Consider the following 14,790-nt stretch of genomic DNA (forward strand, 5'->3'; position numbering starts at 1 on the left):
CGACCCTGACGCCTACTGATTATTTGGAGTTTGCGTGTCCTACCCAGAGTGGCGTACATTTTTCTCTGGGTCCTCCGGTTTTTCCCTCCACGTAAAAAAAAATGCGCGTTCAGAGTATTTGGCTACAATACATTTCCACGTGAGATGCCATTTCGTTGAGCTATCATTTGTGGCCAGGTCACTCATATAGCTCAGTGTGTCTTAAATGGTAAAATAAAAATACATAGTTTAGTAGATTAGTTTCACTTGTGCCAATCTAGGTGCACATTTAGGCCACGTGAATTGCTGAAGGCTTGCTGGCAAGAGTTCACGGGGCAGAGACTCAGGTGTTTTAGAATTACTCACAGAGATGACTGTCAGAATCACCACCTGTCCGTCCTTCTTGCTATGCCAACTTACTAATTGTTGTGGGCAGCATATGGTCGAGGGGGGCAGCTGCCCATTGCCAAGTATATATTGGGCATCTGTGAAAAGAGCTTTGTAGCTTATGGGATTCCTCCAGTATAAATACAGATTCTGATTCTGTTTCAGGAGCTTCTTCCACGACCATCCTCCAGAGGCTGATCTTGGCACTGCACGCAAATAGACTTGCCCCCACTGATCACTCTCACTCACACAGGCTCACACTAATAAAAAAAAAGGTACATTTAGTGTTCACACTAATCATAGTGCACGTAGGCACGTATAGTCTGGTAGTAGGAGTCAATGTTGCTATTTGGTGTAACCAAATGAAGTAAATTGTGAGTTATTTTTCAAATTTGACAAATGCAGACTGGCAAATGTGTCCTATTCTTTGAAACATATCATCACGGGACCTTTAACGTCTGCCGTGCAGCAGGTCGCGCGTATTTTACGGGCTTATACACCCGCAGTATTAACCGGAGTGGCCGCCGGTCTCGAACCGACAAACCACTGCAACCAACGGCCAAAAAGCTCCACCGCCCGGCCGCGTCGCCGCCCGCTCCTCACCGCGACAGTGGCCGTGCCCAGGTGTTCCAGGTGGCGTACGTGATCGTGAAGGCGGCCAACTCCCCACGGCCCGGGAACTGGATCCTGGAGCGCTCTCTGGACGGCGCCACTTACCGTCCATGGCAGTACTACTCCGTGAGCGACAGCGAGTGCCTGACCCGCTACGGCATCACGCCCACCGTCGGCAACCCCGTGTACCGGCGGGACGACGAGGTCATCTGCACGTCCTACTACTCCAGGCTGGTGCCCCTTGAGAATGGCGAGGTGAGGTGCGCCCCACTGACCCCCACTGAACCCCACCGACCCCACCATCCCCCACCGACCCCACCGACCGCACTGACCCCCACTGACCCCCTCGACCCCACCGACCCCACCGACCCTCACCGACCCCCACCGACCGCACTGACCCCCACTGACCCCCTCGACCCCACCGACCCCCTCGACCCCCACCGACCCCCACTGACCCCCACCGACCGCACTGACCCCCACTGACCCCCTCGACCCCACCGACCCCCTCGACCCCCACCGACCCCCACTGACCCCCACTGACCGCACTGACCCCCACTGACCCCCTCGACCCCACCGACCCCCTCGACCCCCACCGACCCCCACTGACCCCCACCGACCGCACTGAACCCCACTGACCCCCTCGACCCCACCGACCCCACCGAACCCCACTGACCCCCTCGACCCCCTCGACCCCACCGACCCCCACTAACCCCCTCGACTCCACCGAACCCCACCGACCCCACCGACCGAGCGGTTGGTCGTCGATTCGGCGCTTGGAAACTGTGCCCGGTTTGAACATTGTTGGTACTTGGTAAATGCCATCGTGCTTTTCTGTTGCTATTCTTCGTAGTGGTATTATTAATGTTGCATACTAAGCATGTCATCTTGCATTTTTACATATAAAGTTGTTAATTTACTCATTCTTAAATTGTTTTCCAAATTGGTTGGTTATGTATACCCCGCCCTTCTACAACGTCTTCACTTATCCAATAATATAGATTTGCTTACTCTGCTAGTTTTAACGTTTTGCTTAATTCACGGAAACTTGTGTAAAGACTGACAGACTGATATATAACAGCTGGTTAACACTTCCACAGGTTTCACAAAATTACTGACGAGTGGGTCATGGAGTGGAATGGGAATTGGGAGACCTAAGAGATTTATTGAGCATCTGTTAAACATTTCGGCGAAAGCCACAGACGTGAAAGAGTCTATTAATCGTTTTAATTTTTTTTTTATCTGGCTCGGGGTAAGTTAAATGCGCTGAGCTTAATGCAAAAGGTTAGAGGCTGAGATTCATGAGTTCAGATATTTAGAATGTTTCAGGAAACGCACACGAATTTAAGAGCTGAATCGGCTTTGGTGAAGGTGCAATGAAGGTCAAATTGTTGGAATAGCTAATGGTTAAATCTTACAAATATTTGCAACAAAAATTCCTCTATCATTGAAATATACCACGCTGTGGAGCAAAAGGTTAGATATTTACTCGCTTCCTGTGACCGTTCATCAGGATTGCAGTATAACATTTCTGATCGATTTAAGTGTGCGGATGGGTGATTAAGAATCATAGGTTTAAAACATCGAGGGGTTTGCAGACAGGTTTGGGCTCGGAGAACACTTGCAAGGCAACGGTGGTGGTGGTAATGGGATATGGGAGAGCGGCAAGTAAAATAAGATTAATGAAAACCAAGACGATAATAAAACACGGTAACTTAAAATCCGTCAAGCGTTATTAAAATTGATTACTTTGGATCGAATCTCATTTCACAGGGGTGCATTTTAAAGCGCACCTTCCGAAAGCTTAATGCATCCCTTTATTTGAAGCGAGAACAATGTCTGGCGCTGTTTTATGGTCTTAGAAAAGCAAAGAAGAAAACAGAGGGCCATTCTCTATCCACTGTTGGCGAAAGTGTTCCCATTTTGGCAGCATCGACTCTGAACCTGCATAGTCATCAACCAACTGATTCCTGCAAGTCGTTGTGTCGAGGTGTGTGTAGATATATGTAATCACGTTGCACGATGTATGTACGATAGTGCAGTACAATGTCATATATACGACTACGCTGGGGACTGAGGTATAGGGGGATATGTGAAATGGTGAGATTTGTGAATATCTATACGACACGAGAGTTACACCACCATGCACAAATGGGTCACTCGCCAAAATAAAGCACAGACTGTTTTAAACGTTGGGGAAAGCTTTCATGTACTGTGGAAGTGAGAAAGATGCATGCAAGGTTTTAAGAATGCATTTACTGCGTGCGATAAAAGATCGGATTCGGCAATATCTGCGGAAAATGCCCATTGCACCATGCACGAACGCTGCGCTGGGCGCAGGTGGTTCATTGGCCAGGGTGGATTTGTGACGGTCCGATATGGAACGCTGCACCGCGCACACCGGTCGAATCCCATCGGCTGAATGCGCGTGGAAATGATGACAGATCCACACGTCGCTGATTAACGGGCGGCCGAGCTCGGACGACCCCTCGCCGAAGCTGCTGGACTTCACGTCCGCGCGCTACATCCGCCTGCGGCTCCAGCGGATCCGCACGCTCAACGCCGACCTCATGACCCTGAGCCACCGCGACCCACGGGAGGTCGACCCCATTGTGACGCGACGGGTGAGCGGATGCCACCACGGCACAGAACACGCGCTCGCCGCTTACTCCAGCTTCAATCCTCTGCCTTTTGTGTCGATCCGCTGTTTGATGACGCCTTTCCCCACGGTGTGGCGGTCATGGGCGGGGGAGGTGCTTTGTTTGACCATCCTTCACCACGCTAGTCACTGTTGGTTTTGTAGATAGGGTGGGGGAGGGGACAGGACTGTTTGAGGTAATGCTCGCCAGGAATCAAACTCGGGCAGCCGGGTTCATAGCACAGTCTGCTTACTAACTGCGCCACCGCTCAACGGGAGGATCACTCACTCTTTGATTAACATCGACTCACATGCGCTTAGCAGATAAGGTACAGATTCTGAGGATCAGGGTTAACGGTTCGTCATCGTAAACGGTTGCGAACATCCACTGCTGGACGAAGGCCTCCCCATGTTGTTGCCACCACTTCGTAATTTCATTGCCATAATCCATCTCGCTAAGTGGCTACATTTCATCGTTCCTTCTCCACCGTGATGGGGCACGTTCCCTCCTTTGGCTGCTATTCCGTTACCAGGCTTGTTCATTGGCCATCCCCCCTCCTGGCGATGTGTCCCCTGCCCCCAAGCCCATTTATTTCTGTTGTAACAGTCAACACGCAATCTCTATAATCGCACCTTTGATTGGCATGGTTGGCTACATACGAAGAAGTTCAGTATACATTGTGATTGTTTTCCAGATTCACGTGTTCCTTTTTCTGTCCATTTCAATCCCAGCATGCATCTCTTTCCATCGTTTTTGGCATACTTTCCAGTTTTGATCCGGTTTCATCAGTGTCCATAGTTCCAATCCATGAGTCCTAGAAGGCCATTTGCACTGATTGGACAAATCCTCGTGATGCACATTAGTTTGGTTTTCTTATCAAATCAATGTTTACAAACACTAAAATGTACTCTCACTTGCCTCTTTATTTCATTATTTTAATCAAGTCCACATTAACTTGAGAATAGGTTTTGCCCCTTTTTTCTGCCAATAAAACAGGTGTTGAGATGTTAAAACACCAAACCGAAACCTTTTATAAGGAATCATGTCTGCATTAACCACAATACTTGTGGTCAGAATGCAAACAAAAAACATACTCCAATTTAACTTTTTATATGTATTAACTTCTGAACATATTTTATTTTTTTGATCAATAGAGGATGTCAATAGAGGTATCATCCATGATTAAATAATTGTTATTCTACTGCAGTTTAAACTGCATGCTGGAAATTCTGGTACCATTCTTTATATACTGAAGATGTGTGCCAAAAACATGCAAAGGTTGAGCGATCTTCAGCAGCACAGACCAGGAGCATTTAAAATGTTGTTGACTACTTGAAGACTCCCAGATGATGAGATGTTAACTACCTCGCCTGGTATGCAGGAAGTCGTGGGTTCAATCCCAACCCTGACGCCTGTATATTTGAAGTTTGTGTGTTCTCCCTGTGGTCACGTGGAATTGTCTCCGGGTCCTATGGGTTTTCCCTCCACATTTAGAATCAACGTGTGCTTTAGAGTATTTGGCGGCTATAAATTTCCACGTGATAAGCCACTTCGTTGAGCTCTCATTTGTGACCAGGTCCTTTCTATCTAAAAGAAAGAGCTATATAGCTCAGTGGGCCCTACCTGATAAAATAAAATAAAAAACTTTAAACTGTTTTGTTTCTCCCTCTGTCAAATATCAATACAATGTGTATCTCCAATACGACAGCAGACACGGGGGGAGGTTTAGACTAAGGGAGGACAACTCTTCACGGGGAATGGAACCCAGGAACTTCTGTCTGTGAGGAACATGTGTTGCCAACCTGTAGCCCACCGTGAGTGTACGTTCAACGTGCTGCAGTAACGTAATGAGCGTGGGGGCAGGGGGTGCCTTGCCCTTCCACCCCCCCCCCCCCCCCCATGGCAAAAGCTACGAGTTTGGGCCCCCTGGTCAACCACCATGAGATATCTATTCAACAACAGTGTAAAAGAACAAACTGATTTTTATACTCTTTGGTTCTTTCGGTAAAGTCACGTAGGTATACAATAAAATAAATCACGACGTTTCGGGCGCAACACAAGCGTCCGTCATCAGGTGGGAAAGCACTTATTTTATTTTACACCTACGTGACTTTACCAAAATAACCAAAGGATATGGATTCCTGCAGTCACGAAAGCTTCAAATCAAGATTAAACTGATTTCTGCGAAGACAGAGCGCCCCTGCATTTCAGACGCTGTCTTTCCGACAGCCCTGTTCTTCACCTGAGTCTGTCTTTCCGACAGACCTGTTCTTCACCTGAGTCTGTCTTTCCGACAGCCCTGTTCTTCACCTGAGGACGGCTGCTTGCGTTGTGGCCGAAACGTCGTGATAATTTTATTTTATTATGTTTTATTTTTATTATTTGAGTATTTCTCTTCTACGTGACTTTACCGAAAGAACCAAGAAGATGAGCCCCTGCAGCGTTAAATGTTCGATACCGCGAGCGCAATGATGGCAGGAGAAGGCACGAAATGTAAACATAATAGGCTCGGTGTGACCGTGCGTGACGAGTCAAACACTGGTGCCCCCACCTCACTGTTTGCCGCACTCCCCGACCTCATAATGAAGTCATGCCACTGATGCGCCTCTTGTTTGTGTCTTCTTCCCGCTGACAGTACTACTATTCCATAAAGGACATCTCCGTTGGGGGGATGTGCATCTGCTCTGGGCACGCCAGCACCTGTCCTTGGAACGAGGACACACAGGTCTCGCTTGAAGCAAACACAGATGACATCATAGCGTAGGGGAGTAGGCGCAAAATCGTTCGGTCAGCGGCCAGGTGCAGTCACAAAACAGCCCTTCTATCGGATAGGGTTACCATTGTGCTGTGCGCCCCCGTGTGATTGTTTACTAAGCCATTTCCACGGGGTGTCACTGGGACCCTTTAATCAATTGCACTTCGTTCACAATTGCCCAAACAATTGCCATGCACGTGGTAGGTGGCAATAATCCCTTCAAGTGGTTTTTTTTTTCGATTGCTGAGCGGCTTGCTGGCACAGGATGAGGCATGTTTGCTCAAATTTACGGGCTGGGGTAAGATTGCCTGCTGGCCTGCTCTCTTAATGATAATTGCAGCTTTTAGAACTAGCAGGTGCTAGACGATGTTTTGGCTTCCAGAGCATTGTGTCTGCAATAGCAGGTGCCATTTCATGCTTTATTCTAATGCAAAATAGACGCGTGTACACCCCAGACATTTTTTTCAACCTCACAAGGCATGTAATTTGAAGATAACTTTTGTGTAAAGGAAACATGTTATTATCGCGTGTGCGCTTCTCGCAGACTCGGTTGAACACACTTAATGTCTGGTCGGACAGTAATCACCACCTACCACTTTAAATGTCACAGAGGACATGTGACTGGTCCTGGATAATCATATTGTTTTAACTGCCTTCAGTGTAATCTGCATATTCTGATCATTATTGTGTTGTTGTCACGTACCGAGATAAGGTTTAACTTTAACAGGACACAGTTTTGTCTGCTTATCTACGTTGTTCTTTATATTCTCCACAACGACACTATTTTTAGTTACGTTTTACAAAATGCCGAAATAGGACCCACATCTCAGAGAGGGCTCTTGCCTGTGACATCTGGCAGGTCACCAGCATTGCTTCAATGAATACTGACTGCTGATGAGTCGATGTTTGATAACACTGGTCAACAAAAACAAAAAAAAATTTCTGGCCTGGACTTTTGCAGCTGTTTTAGACTAATTTAAGGGTGCTGATTCCAAATCTGGTCTCAGATTTGCTCTATCACGTCTCATTTTCATGCTATCGGCATACCCCATTTTCATTGATTTTACCAGAAATTAACTCTGTCACTTATGATTGCAAGTTGTTGCGAGTCAGTGACTGCTTTAGTGTTAAAATATGGTGCTGTATTTTTAGGATAGTGTGTTTAGAATATCATTTTATGTAGATATCCACATTTATTTAATATTTTCTGTTACAGTTTTTATTGAAAATACAATATTTGATATCTCAAAAACCTGATATGATAGACAAAAACTGATGCCAGATTTGGAATCAGCACCCCAAAATTACCTTAAAACCGTTGGAATACCTTGCGCCAGAAAAAGTGTGTTGACCAGTGTTATTGGTTTTTTACCCTTTTATCTGGCAACAAAACTTACACCTTTTTTTACACAAAAAAGGTGTCAGTTTTTTTTTACAAAAAAGGTGTCAGTTTTGTTGCCAGATAAAAGGGTAAAAAACCAATTATCATATTTTGCTACTGGCAAAGGAGGTTCCAATGGCGAGTCTCTGTTTGTCAAAATTCGTCCAGAGTTTGCACTCAACGAATGCTGGTGAAATTAATGATCACAGAAGAGCTCGATACAAGAATCGAGGCATTGTTACTCGGCTAATATATTTGTGTAACTTGTGATGAAAACTGTTATTGATTTGCAGTTATAGTATACAGAACCACTGCTTTCAATGTGGCTTTACTACCCTATAGCCCAAATTAGTGATTGTAGAGCAATCACACTCTTCATGGTCTGATATTTGCATTTTGAATATAAGGACAATATACAAATCAACTGTGAGTCGTCAATAAAATTAGAGTCTTAGGCACACAATGCACACATTGACTCGTGTGTAACATTTTATTACACTTCATGAAAATGGCATGCAAGTGATATCGCATTATTAAATAGAGGCTCTTGGAGTAAACCAAATAAGTTGTAAAAAATCAAATAAAATACAAACGACTTTGGAAAGTAACCGCGAGACTATTAATAATCTAAAGTCGTAACGAATCACGAATCTTGAAAAAAAAAATTGAATCGCCGAGGAGCCATAAACCGTCATTACGCGCCTGCTGGCAGACGGCGGCGGTCTGAATTGTTCGTTCGTGCAATGCGTCTATCTGTGTGTCCGTAACTCTGCACAGAAAATGGAGTGTCAGTGCGAGCACAACACGTGTGGGGAGAACTGCCAGCGCTGCTGCCCCGGCTACAACCAGCGGCGCTGGAGGCCCGGCACCATCAACAATGGCAACACCTGCGAAAGTGCGTCCCCCGTGTATCCCTGTGTCCCCGCGTGGTCCTTGTGTCTGTGTGACCCCCTCGTGTTCTTGTGGCCCCCTCGTCCCCGTGGCCAGTGATAGACTGGGACTAAAAATCGGCCCAGGCATTTGTAAACACACCGGCCCCCAAATTCGGGCTATGGACAATTTTGCATTTATTTAAATGGCCTGCGACGTGACATTCACGTGATTTTTGCTGCGTGCTATCTCATTGGCTCATTTGGGCTGGGTCCAAAAAAATTATTGGGACAGTGAGGAAAAATATTTGGAGCTGCCAGATATAGGACTTAATGCCAACTGAGAGCGTAATATCTGGAGCTGCCAGATATAGGACTTAATGCCAACTGAGAGCGTAAATAAGCAATGAAGCGTACACATTAGAGGTAATGAAGAAAAATTGACTTCGATCATAATGGCAATTTCCCCACACAGACCGGCCCACCATCTCTCGAAATGGACCGGCATTTGCTCCGACTGCCCTATGGCCAGTCCATGTCCGTATCCCCTGCTCACGATCGCATTCGGCCGGAGCCACACAGGGCAATCAAACTTCGTGGCCCAAGCTATATAGCCACCCATGTGCAGAGCCTTCCCCTCATGTCCCATGTTGTACCTGGTATGGCCTATCATCTTCTTGGTTCTTTCAGTAAAGTCACGTAGAAGGGAAATAATAAAAGAATAAAAATAAAACATAATAAAATAATTCTCACGACGTTTCGGCCACAACGCAAGCAGCCGTCCTCAGGTGAAGAACAGGTCTGTTGGAAAGACTGTTCTTCAACTGAGGACGGCTGCTTGCGTTGTGGCCGAAACGTCGTGAGAATTATTTTATTGTGTTTTATTTTTATTATTTTATTATTTCCCTTCTACGTGACTTTACCGAAAGAACCAAGAAGATGAATCCCTGCAGTCACGAAAGCTTTAAATCGAAAAATGGTATGGCCTAGATATAAGCGATATGTCGACACGACCAATAGATCTGCCTTGTCTCTTGAGTCCAAGGGAGAAGGTTGGTAGCCATGCTGGGAAGGTGCACTTTAAAAAAGAAAATCTCAATATTTGTTGAAATGTACAAACTTAACAACAGCTGTTAAACTAACCACTGAACGTGTATATTCGAGTTATAATATAGCAGCTATACATTCTCGCCTGCAACCCTCTTCTTGGAAGCGCGTGATTACTGCAGTTATTACAACCACGGGAGTAATCGGGGTGACCGCTAGATTCGAACCGTGCAACAAGCGGTGAACGCGCCACCGCTAGGGCCCGTGTCATCGCTCAGAGGTGGACGGAGGTGGTGGGGGAAGGAGGGGGGGGGTTGGTTTATGAACCCTGCCCATTGTTTTATTTGCCACGCCACAAAATCAAACCGCCGATCTCTGGAGCGCAAGTCCAGTGTGGTAACCATGGCAAAGGAGGTTGTATAATGGTGATAAAATTACTGTCCAAAACCAATTTACTTCGCGATGAATTGTGTTGGTCATGAGGAGTTCTTCTTTGACCATATTTCACCGGGCTAGCTGCTGGTGAAGGGGCAAACCGGAACTCGTTCAGATATCCTTCGCCAGTGATTTTATCAGTGACCGGAAACATTTCATGCGATGTCGCCAGCATTGCTGGATGCAGTGCCCCAGACGATACAGTGGTCAGTGCCGGATGAAGCTAAGTGCGGGGTCTGTAGCACGTGTTATCAAGGGGCCCTAAATAAATAAAAAAACACGTAATTATTAAAACACACGTGTTTTTTTACTTGTATAGTAAAGTAATTGTATTTTTTTATTTTCTATACAGCCGGATAATACGACAAATCGCGAACCTGAAACACCCAGTCGTTCATAAAAGTTGAAGGCAGCATAGTACTATAATAATATAGCAAGTGCAGAATCACTGGAACGGAATTGATAGCTTGAAAGCATTTTGCGCGGGGCCCTTGAAAGTGCGGGGCCCGTAGTTTGCGTAGCTACTTTTGCGACAAGGATAATTCGGCACTGACAGTGGTTGCATTCGTTCATTGAAATTTAATTTCTCCATCAGTCTGCTGCAAATTATATGCTGCAAATTATATGCTGCCAACAAAATATCCACAATCTATTTACGCGAGTCTTCTGCTAAGCAATGAAATACTTTTCGGGGGGGAGGGGGAAGAGGATGTCGGGGTTGTTAACCGATTGTGTGAAAATTCGGGCTCCTGTGACTAAAGTTTGAGATCCACTGGCTTAACGGAGACAATGGCCTTTCTCTTGTTTCCGTGCTTTCCGAGTGTCGTCATGTGCACACTCTCCGGGATTTATCTCGACGAGCTCGTGACCACCCCTAAGCCCACTTCAGGTGTCGCTTCCACAGCCGGCAGGAACCGCGTTGGTTGAGGTAGTGGCTCGCTCCTGGCGGTAGAGAGAGAGAGAGCGCCAGCATCCCCATCGCCGCCCTGGTAGGCGAAACTGATCCCAGAACCAGGCCCCCCTGGCTCATCACCTGATCCGTGATGCACACTTTTAGGGCTGGGCGATTAGTCTCGATGTCACGGGGTGCTACATAACAGCGAAACGCTCGCCCGCTCGCTCGCTCCGGCGCGTCGCACATCTCGCCCGGTAGTTATCCAGTCCCCAGGCGAAGCATGGAAGTACATTAATGATTGTGTAGAGAAGTTCCCACGGACACACTCGGAGACAGAGGTAAGTTAAGGTCTTTCGCCAGGGTTTATTAAAGCTGTTACAATAACACACCAGGGTACACAACTCCCAGGGGCTAGGGGTCCTACTCTGACTCCGGGTCCCAGCCGGCTAGCTCCGGTCTCTCTCTCTCGTGTCGGATCGTGGACTCTGCCGACTCCACCGAGCGGAGAGAGAAGCACCTCTACAGCTACCACCGGCTTCTCCCCAGACTCCCTATTCGATCCCTCTCTCTACCCCTGGTTCCCTCTTCACCCTGCTTACTCTACCCGTTCCCACAGTGACCCGCTTACGTCACGGGGTCTCCCTTAAGTACCCTAGGAGACGTGACGTCATCGCACTGAACGGCACACCTGACGTCACGTTCCCATTTTACTCCTATACATTTGTAATGTGAAGGGCAACAATGATTACCCAATGTTGGGCACTTAGGAGACCAGTGCTGCTGGGAAGCTGCATTCACTGTATGCGCCTAATGATGGCGAGGGAACAAAACAAAGCAATGACGTCCTCGGCCATTGCATGGCAGTAAATCCATTCACTTGACCATCTCACCTGCGTCAAGGAAAGCCTGAGGCAGAACCAGTAGTGCCTGAAAACTGGAGTCACGAACTGCTTCCCCGCCGTGTGTTCGGTTTAATCTTCGTGAAGTTAGAACTTTACGACTTTAGCGGCACAAGTAAGCAATTGTAGGGCTGTACCTATTTACTAGGGCTGAACGATTTGGGGAAAATATCTAATTGCAATTTTTCTGACAGATATTGCGATTGCGATTTGATTTGCGATTACATTTGTTTAAGTCACGCTTCAGTTCAACATTCACTGTGTAATAGATTTAAAACATGTGATGGAGCATTACAACGTGATACCATCAAAATATGAACTGCTCTATATATTCTAATGCAAGGATGATATCCTAAAACATACGAATTGCTTCCAACATGTCTTTATTAAAATGTTTAAATTGAAATAGAACAATCGAACGTAGAACAATTGTTAAGTAAAATAAATAAAGTAATCAGATTACAAAAATAAAACAATTCCAATGGGAAAGCAACAGGACTTTTCAACTCGCAAAAAAGCCGCAGCCTTTGTGCGACTTCCTCATCGCATTGTTTCAATATTGCGATTTCGACTTGAAATCGATGAATCGTTCAGCACGAGGCGTACCGCCACCGAGTAACCAACCACTGTGTTGACAGAGTGCAACTGCCACGGCAAGGCTGAAGACTGCTACTACGACGCAGAGGTTGACCGCGCCAACCGAAGCCTCAGCATCCACGGCCGCTTCTCCGGCGGCGGCGTCTGCATCAACTGCAGCGCCAACACGGCCGGCACCAACTGCGAGACTTGCCGCGACGGCTTCTACCGGCCCACGGGGGTACGCGGGTTACAAAGACAAAAGATCCCCCCGTATAGCCTTAACAGACTGCCGGGGCAAGTGCTGTTAGCGAGCGCCTATGAAGGCCGGCACGGCACACGACGTGGTGGGTGGCCAACACCACGCCCGGCCGCCTTTGTCTCCCCGGTGGCGGTGCTTGCACACACCGCACCAGGTACTCATTTGAGGCTGAGTCGACCTAGGGGAGGCCCAGGATCGGTTCAGATAATCGTCACTGATGTTGGCCGTGAGCACACACGCACACACGCGCGTATACACGCGTCACGGAAAACAGTCACATGCGGTGTTGTTCGTTCACGACCCCGGCCATGTGGATCAGCGGTAGAGTGAGCGGCTCGCACGTCGGAGTGGGGGTTGTGAGTTCACATCCCGCTTGGGGGGGTTGACTCGGGTCAATCGTCCTTTTCCTCGAGTCGATAATCGAGGGCCACTTTTGCGGGGGAAGTTAACCGTAGTTTTGCTCTGTGGATATACATGCCCCCATCATAGGAATGTGGAATTTACACCAGAGCTGTCACCGGATGATGAGCACCGCCTCGATGCTCATTTGAGCACGAGCTCAGTTTGACTTCAGTATTGTTAAGAAACATTATTTATCCGCGTGTCGTCTGTCCGTCACAACTTACTCGAGTTTTTGTTGTTATGCAGAGGTGAGTGAGCGCTCATTCTAATTGGAAGAAACCAGGGACCTTTGCTATGTATAACAGATGGCCTTTAATAGACACGAAAAAAAAGTTAATGAAAACTTTTCACTGCTAATCTTACCCAGGTTTTAAGTGTAACAATGCTTCAGAGCACTCATGCAATGTGATTTGATAATAGTTTAGAAAAATTATTCACACCGACTGTAGGATTAGCTGGCACTACGTTGCAAATACGAAGTGTATTGATTGTAAACATCCCTGTGTTTTAGCATGGCTGACTATACACGGGTTCTCTCTACATTTTAAGTTAAATCTACGTTTATTATGTCCATCCCCTAAGGCAGTAATGCCGGAGAGCTGGGTTTTAAACTCTCCTGGCTTCTAACCTTTGCCCTCAAGCCTTTAACCTCGAAACCCAAAGCCTTACCCCCCCCCCCCCCGTACTCTAATCCTTGCTCCACATGCACTCCTTCCTCGGCCTCTAATCCGAAGCCACAGTAACTATAAATAACCAATGACTTACCTCCATGAAGATAGAATTAGCAGCCATTATATTTTAGATGCAGTGTCTAAAAACGAGAGAAGTAATTCATCGTAGTGTATAAAAACAACAATTTTTTAGAGCTCTTTGTCAATCTAGCTGCTGGAAGAAGGCCTCATTATGCACTGTGCCCACTCAAGGTCGCTTTGTGAGCATACTTCACCATGCTGGTCTGTGATAGGGTGGTGAAGAGTGGGTAATGGGTTGGATATTGCTTGCCACTCACTTTAGGCATGGCCCAACTGTGCTACCGCTTCAGCCATGAACTTAATTCGTATTGGTATATTATTAAGTAGAATATTCAGTTCAACAACCATGTTTGACCGAGCCGTCAACCGATGTTAATCTTAAATGTGCGCTCCATGCTATGACTGCATTAAGGTCACTCGGCATCTACATTGTGACCCGCAGGTCAGTGTGGGCCTGGCGTCAGTTAATGCTGCTTTTGTCTGTGTGTGTGTGTCCAGGTGTTGCCAGACGACCCATACCCCTGCCGCTTGTGCCAGTGTGATCCGCAAGGGTCTCTCAGCCAAGTGTGCATTAAAGATGAAAAGCATGCCGATCCCGAGAGAGGTGGAAGAGAATTTAACAATTAAAAAAACATCACACACACACATACACTCACATGAACCGTTATACAGTGACCAACACACAGACATTTGGAAACACTTCATATATACAGTTTTAACTCGCTTCATGCGGTAGATGTGTTCCAAAAAATATAGTACGAAAGATTAAATTAACGAAACGGCTGTCTGCCGAGTAGCGCACACAGTACCGCACAACGTTGTCCCACGTCTGACCGCATAGCCGCGTATGAGCGAATTCAAACCGCATATCGCGAATTGTGGGTAGAAATAGGTGAGTAACAT

The 14,790-nt window shown here is 46.8% G+C and overlaps 1 protein-coding gene across 2 annotated transcripts in view; it reads left to right on the forward strand.

Moving 5' to 3' along the window:
• Window positions 1-14,790, forward strand: part of LOC133344219 (laminin subunit alpha-1-like) — a 144,982-nt gene that overhangs the window by 48,128 nt on the left and 82,064 nt on the right. For both annotated transcript variants that reach the window (XM_061554270.1, XM_061554271.1), the window contains exons 4-9: window positions 991-1,233; window positions 3,420-3,599; window positions 6,250-6,339; window positions 8,528-8,645; window positions 12,534-12,712; window positions 14,386-14,491. In XM_061554270.1, the coding sequence (XP_061410254.1) occupies window positions 991-1,233; window positions 3,420-3,599; window positions 6,250-6,339; window positions 8,528-8,645; window positions 12,534-12,712; window positions 14,386-14,491 (916 nt within the window). The remainder of the gene's footprint in view (window positions 1-990; window positions 1,234-3,419; window positions 3,600-6,249; window positions 6,340-8,527; window positions 8,646-12,533; window positions 12,713-14,385; window positions 14,492-14,790) is intronic.

This window comes from Lethenteron reissneri, chromosome 19, assembly GCF_015708825.2.
Source record: "Lethenteron reissneri isolate LAM-NWPU_2019-01 chromosome 19, ASM1570882v1, whole genome shotgun sequence".
Lineage (NCBI taxonomy): Eukaryota > Metazoa > Chordata > Hyperoartia > Petromyzontiformes > Petromyzontidae > Lethenteron > Lethenteron reissneri.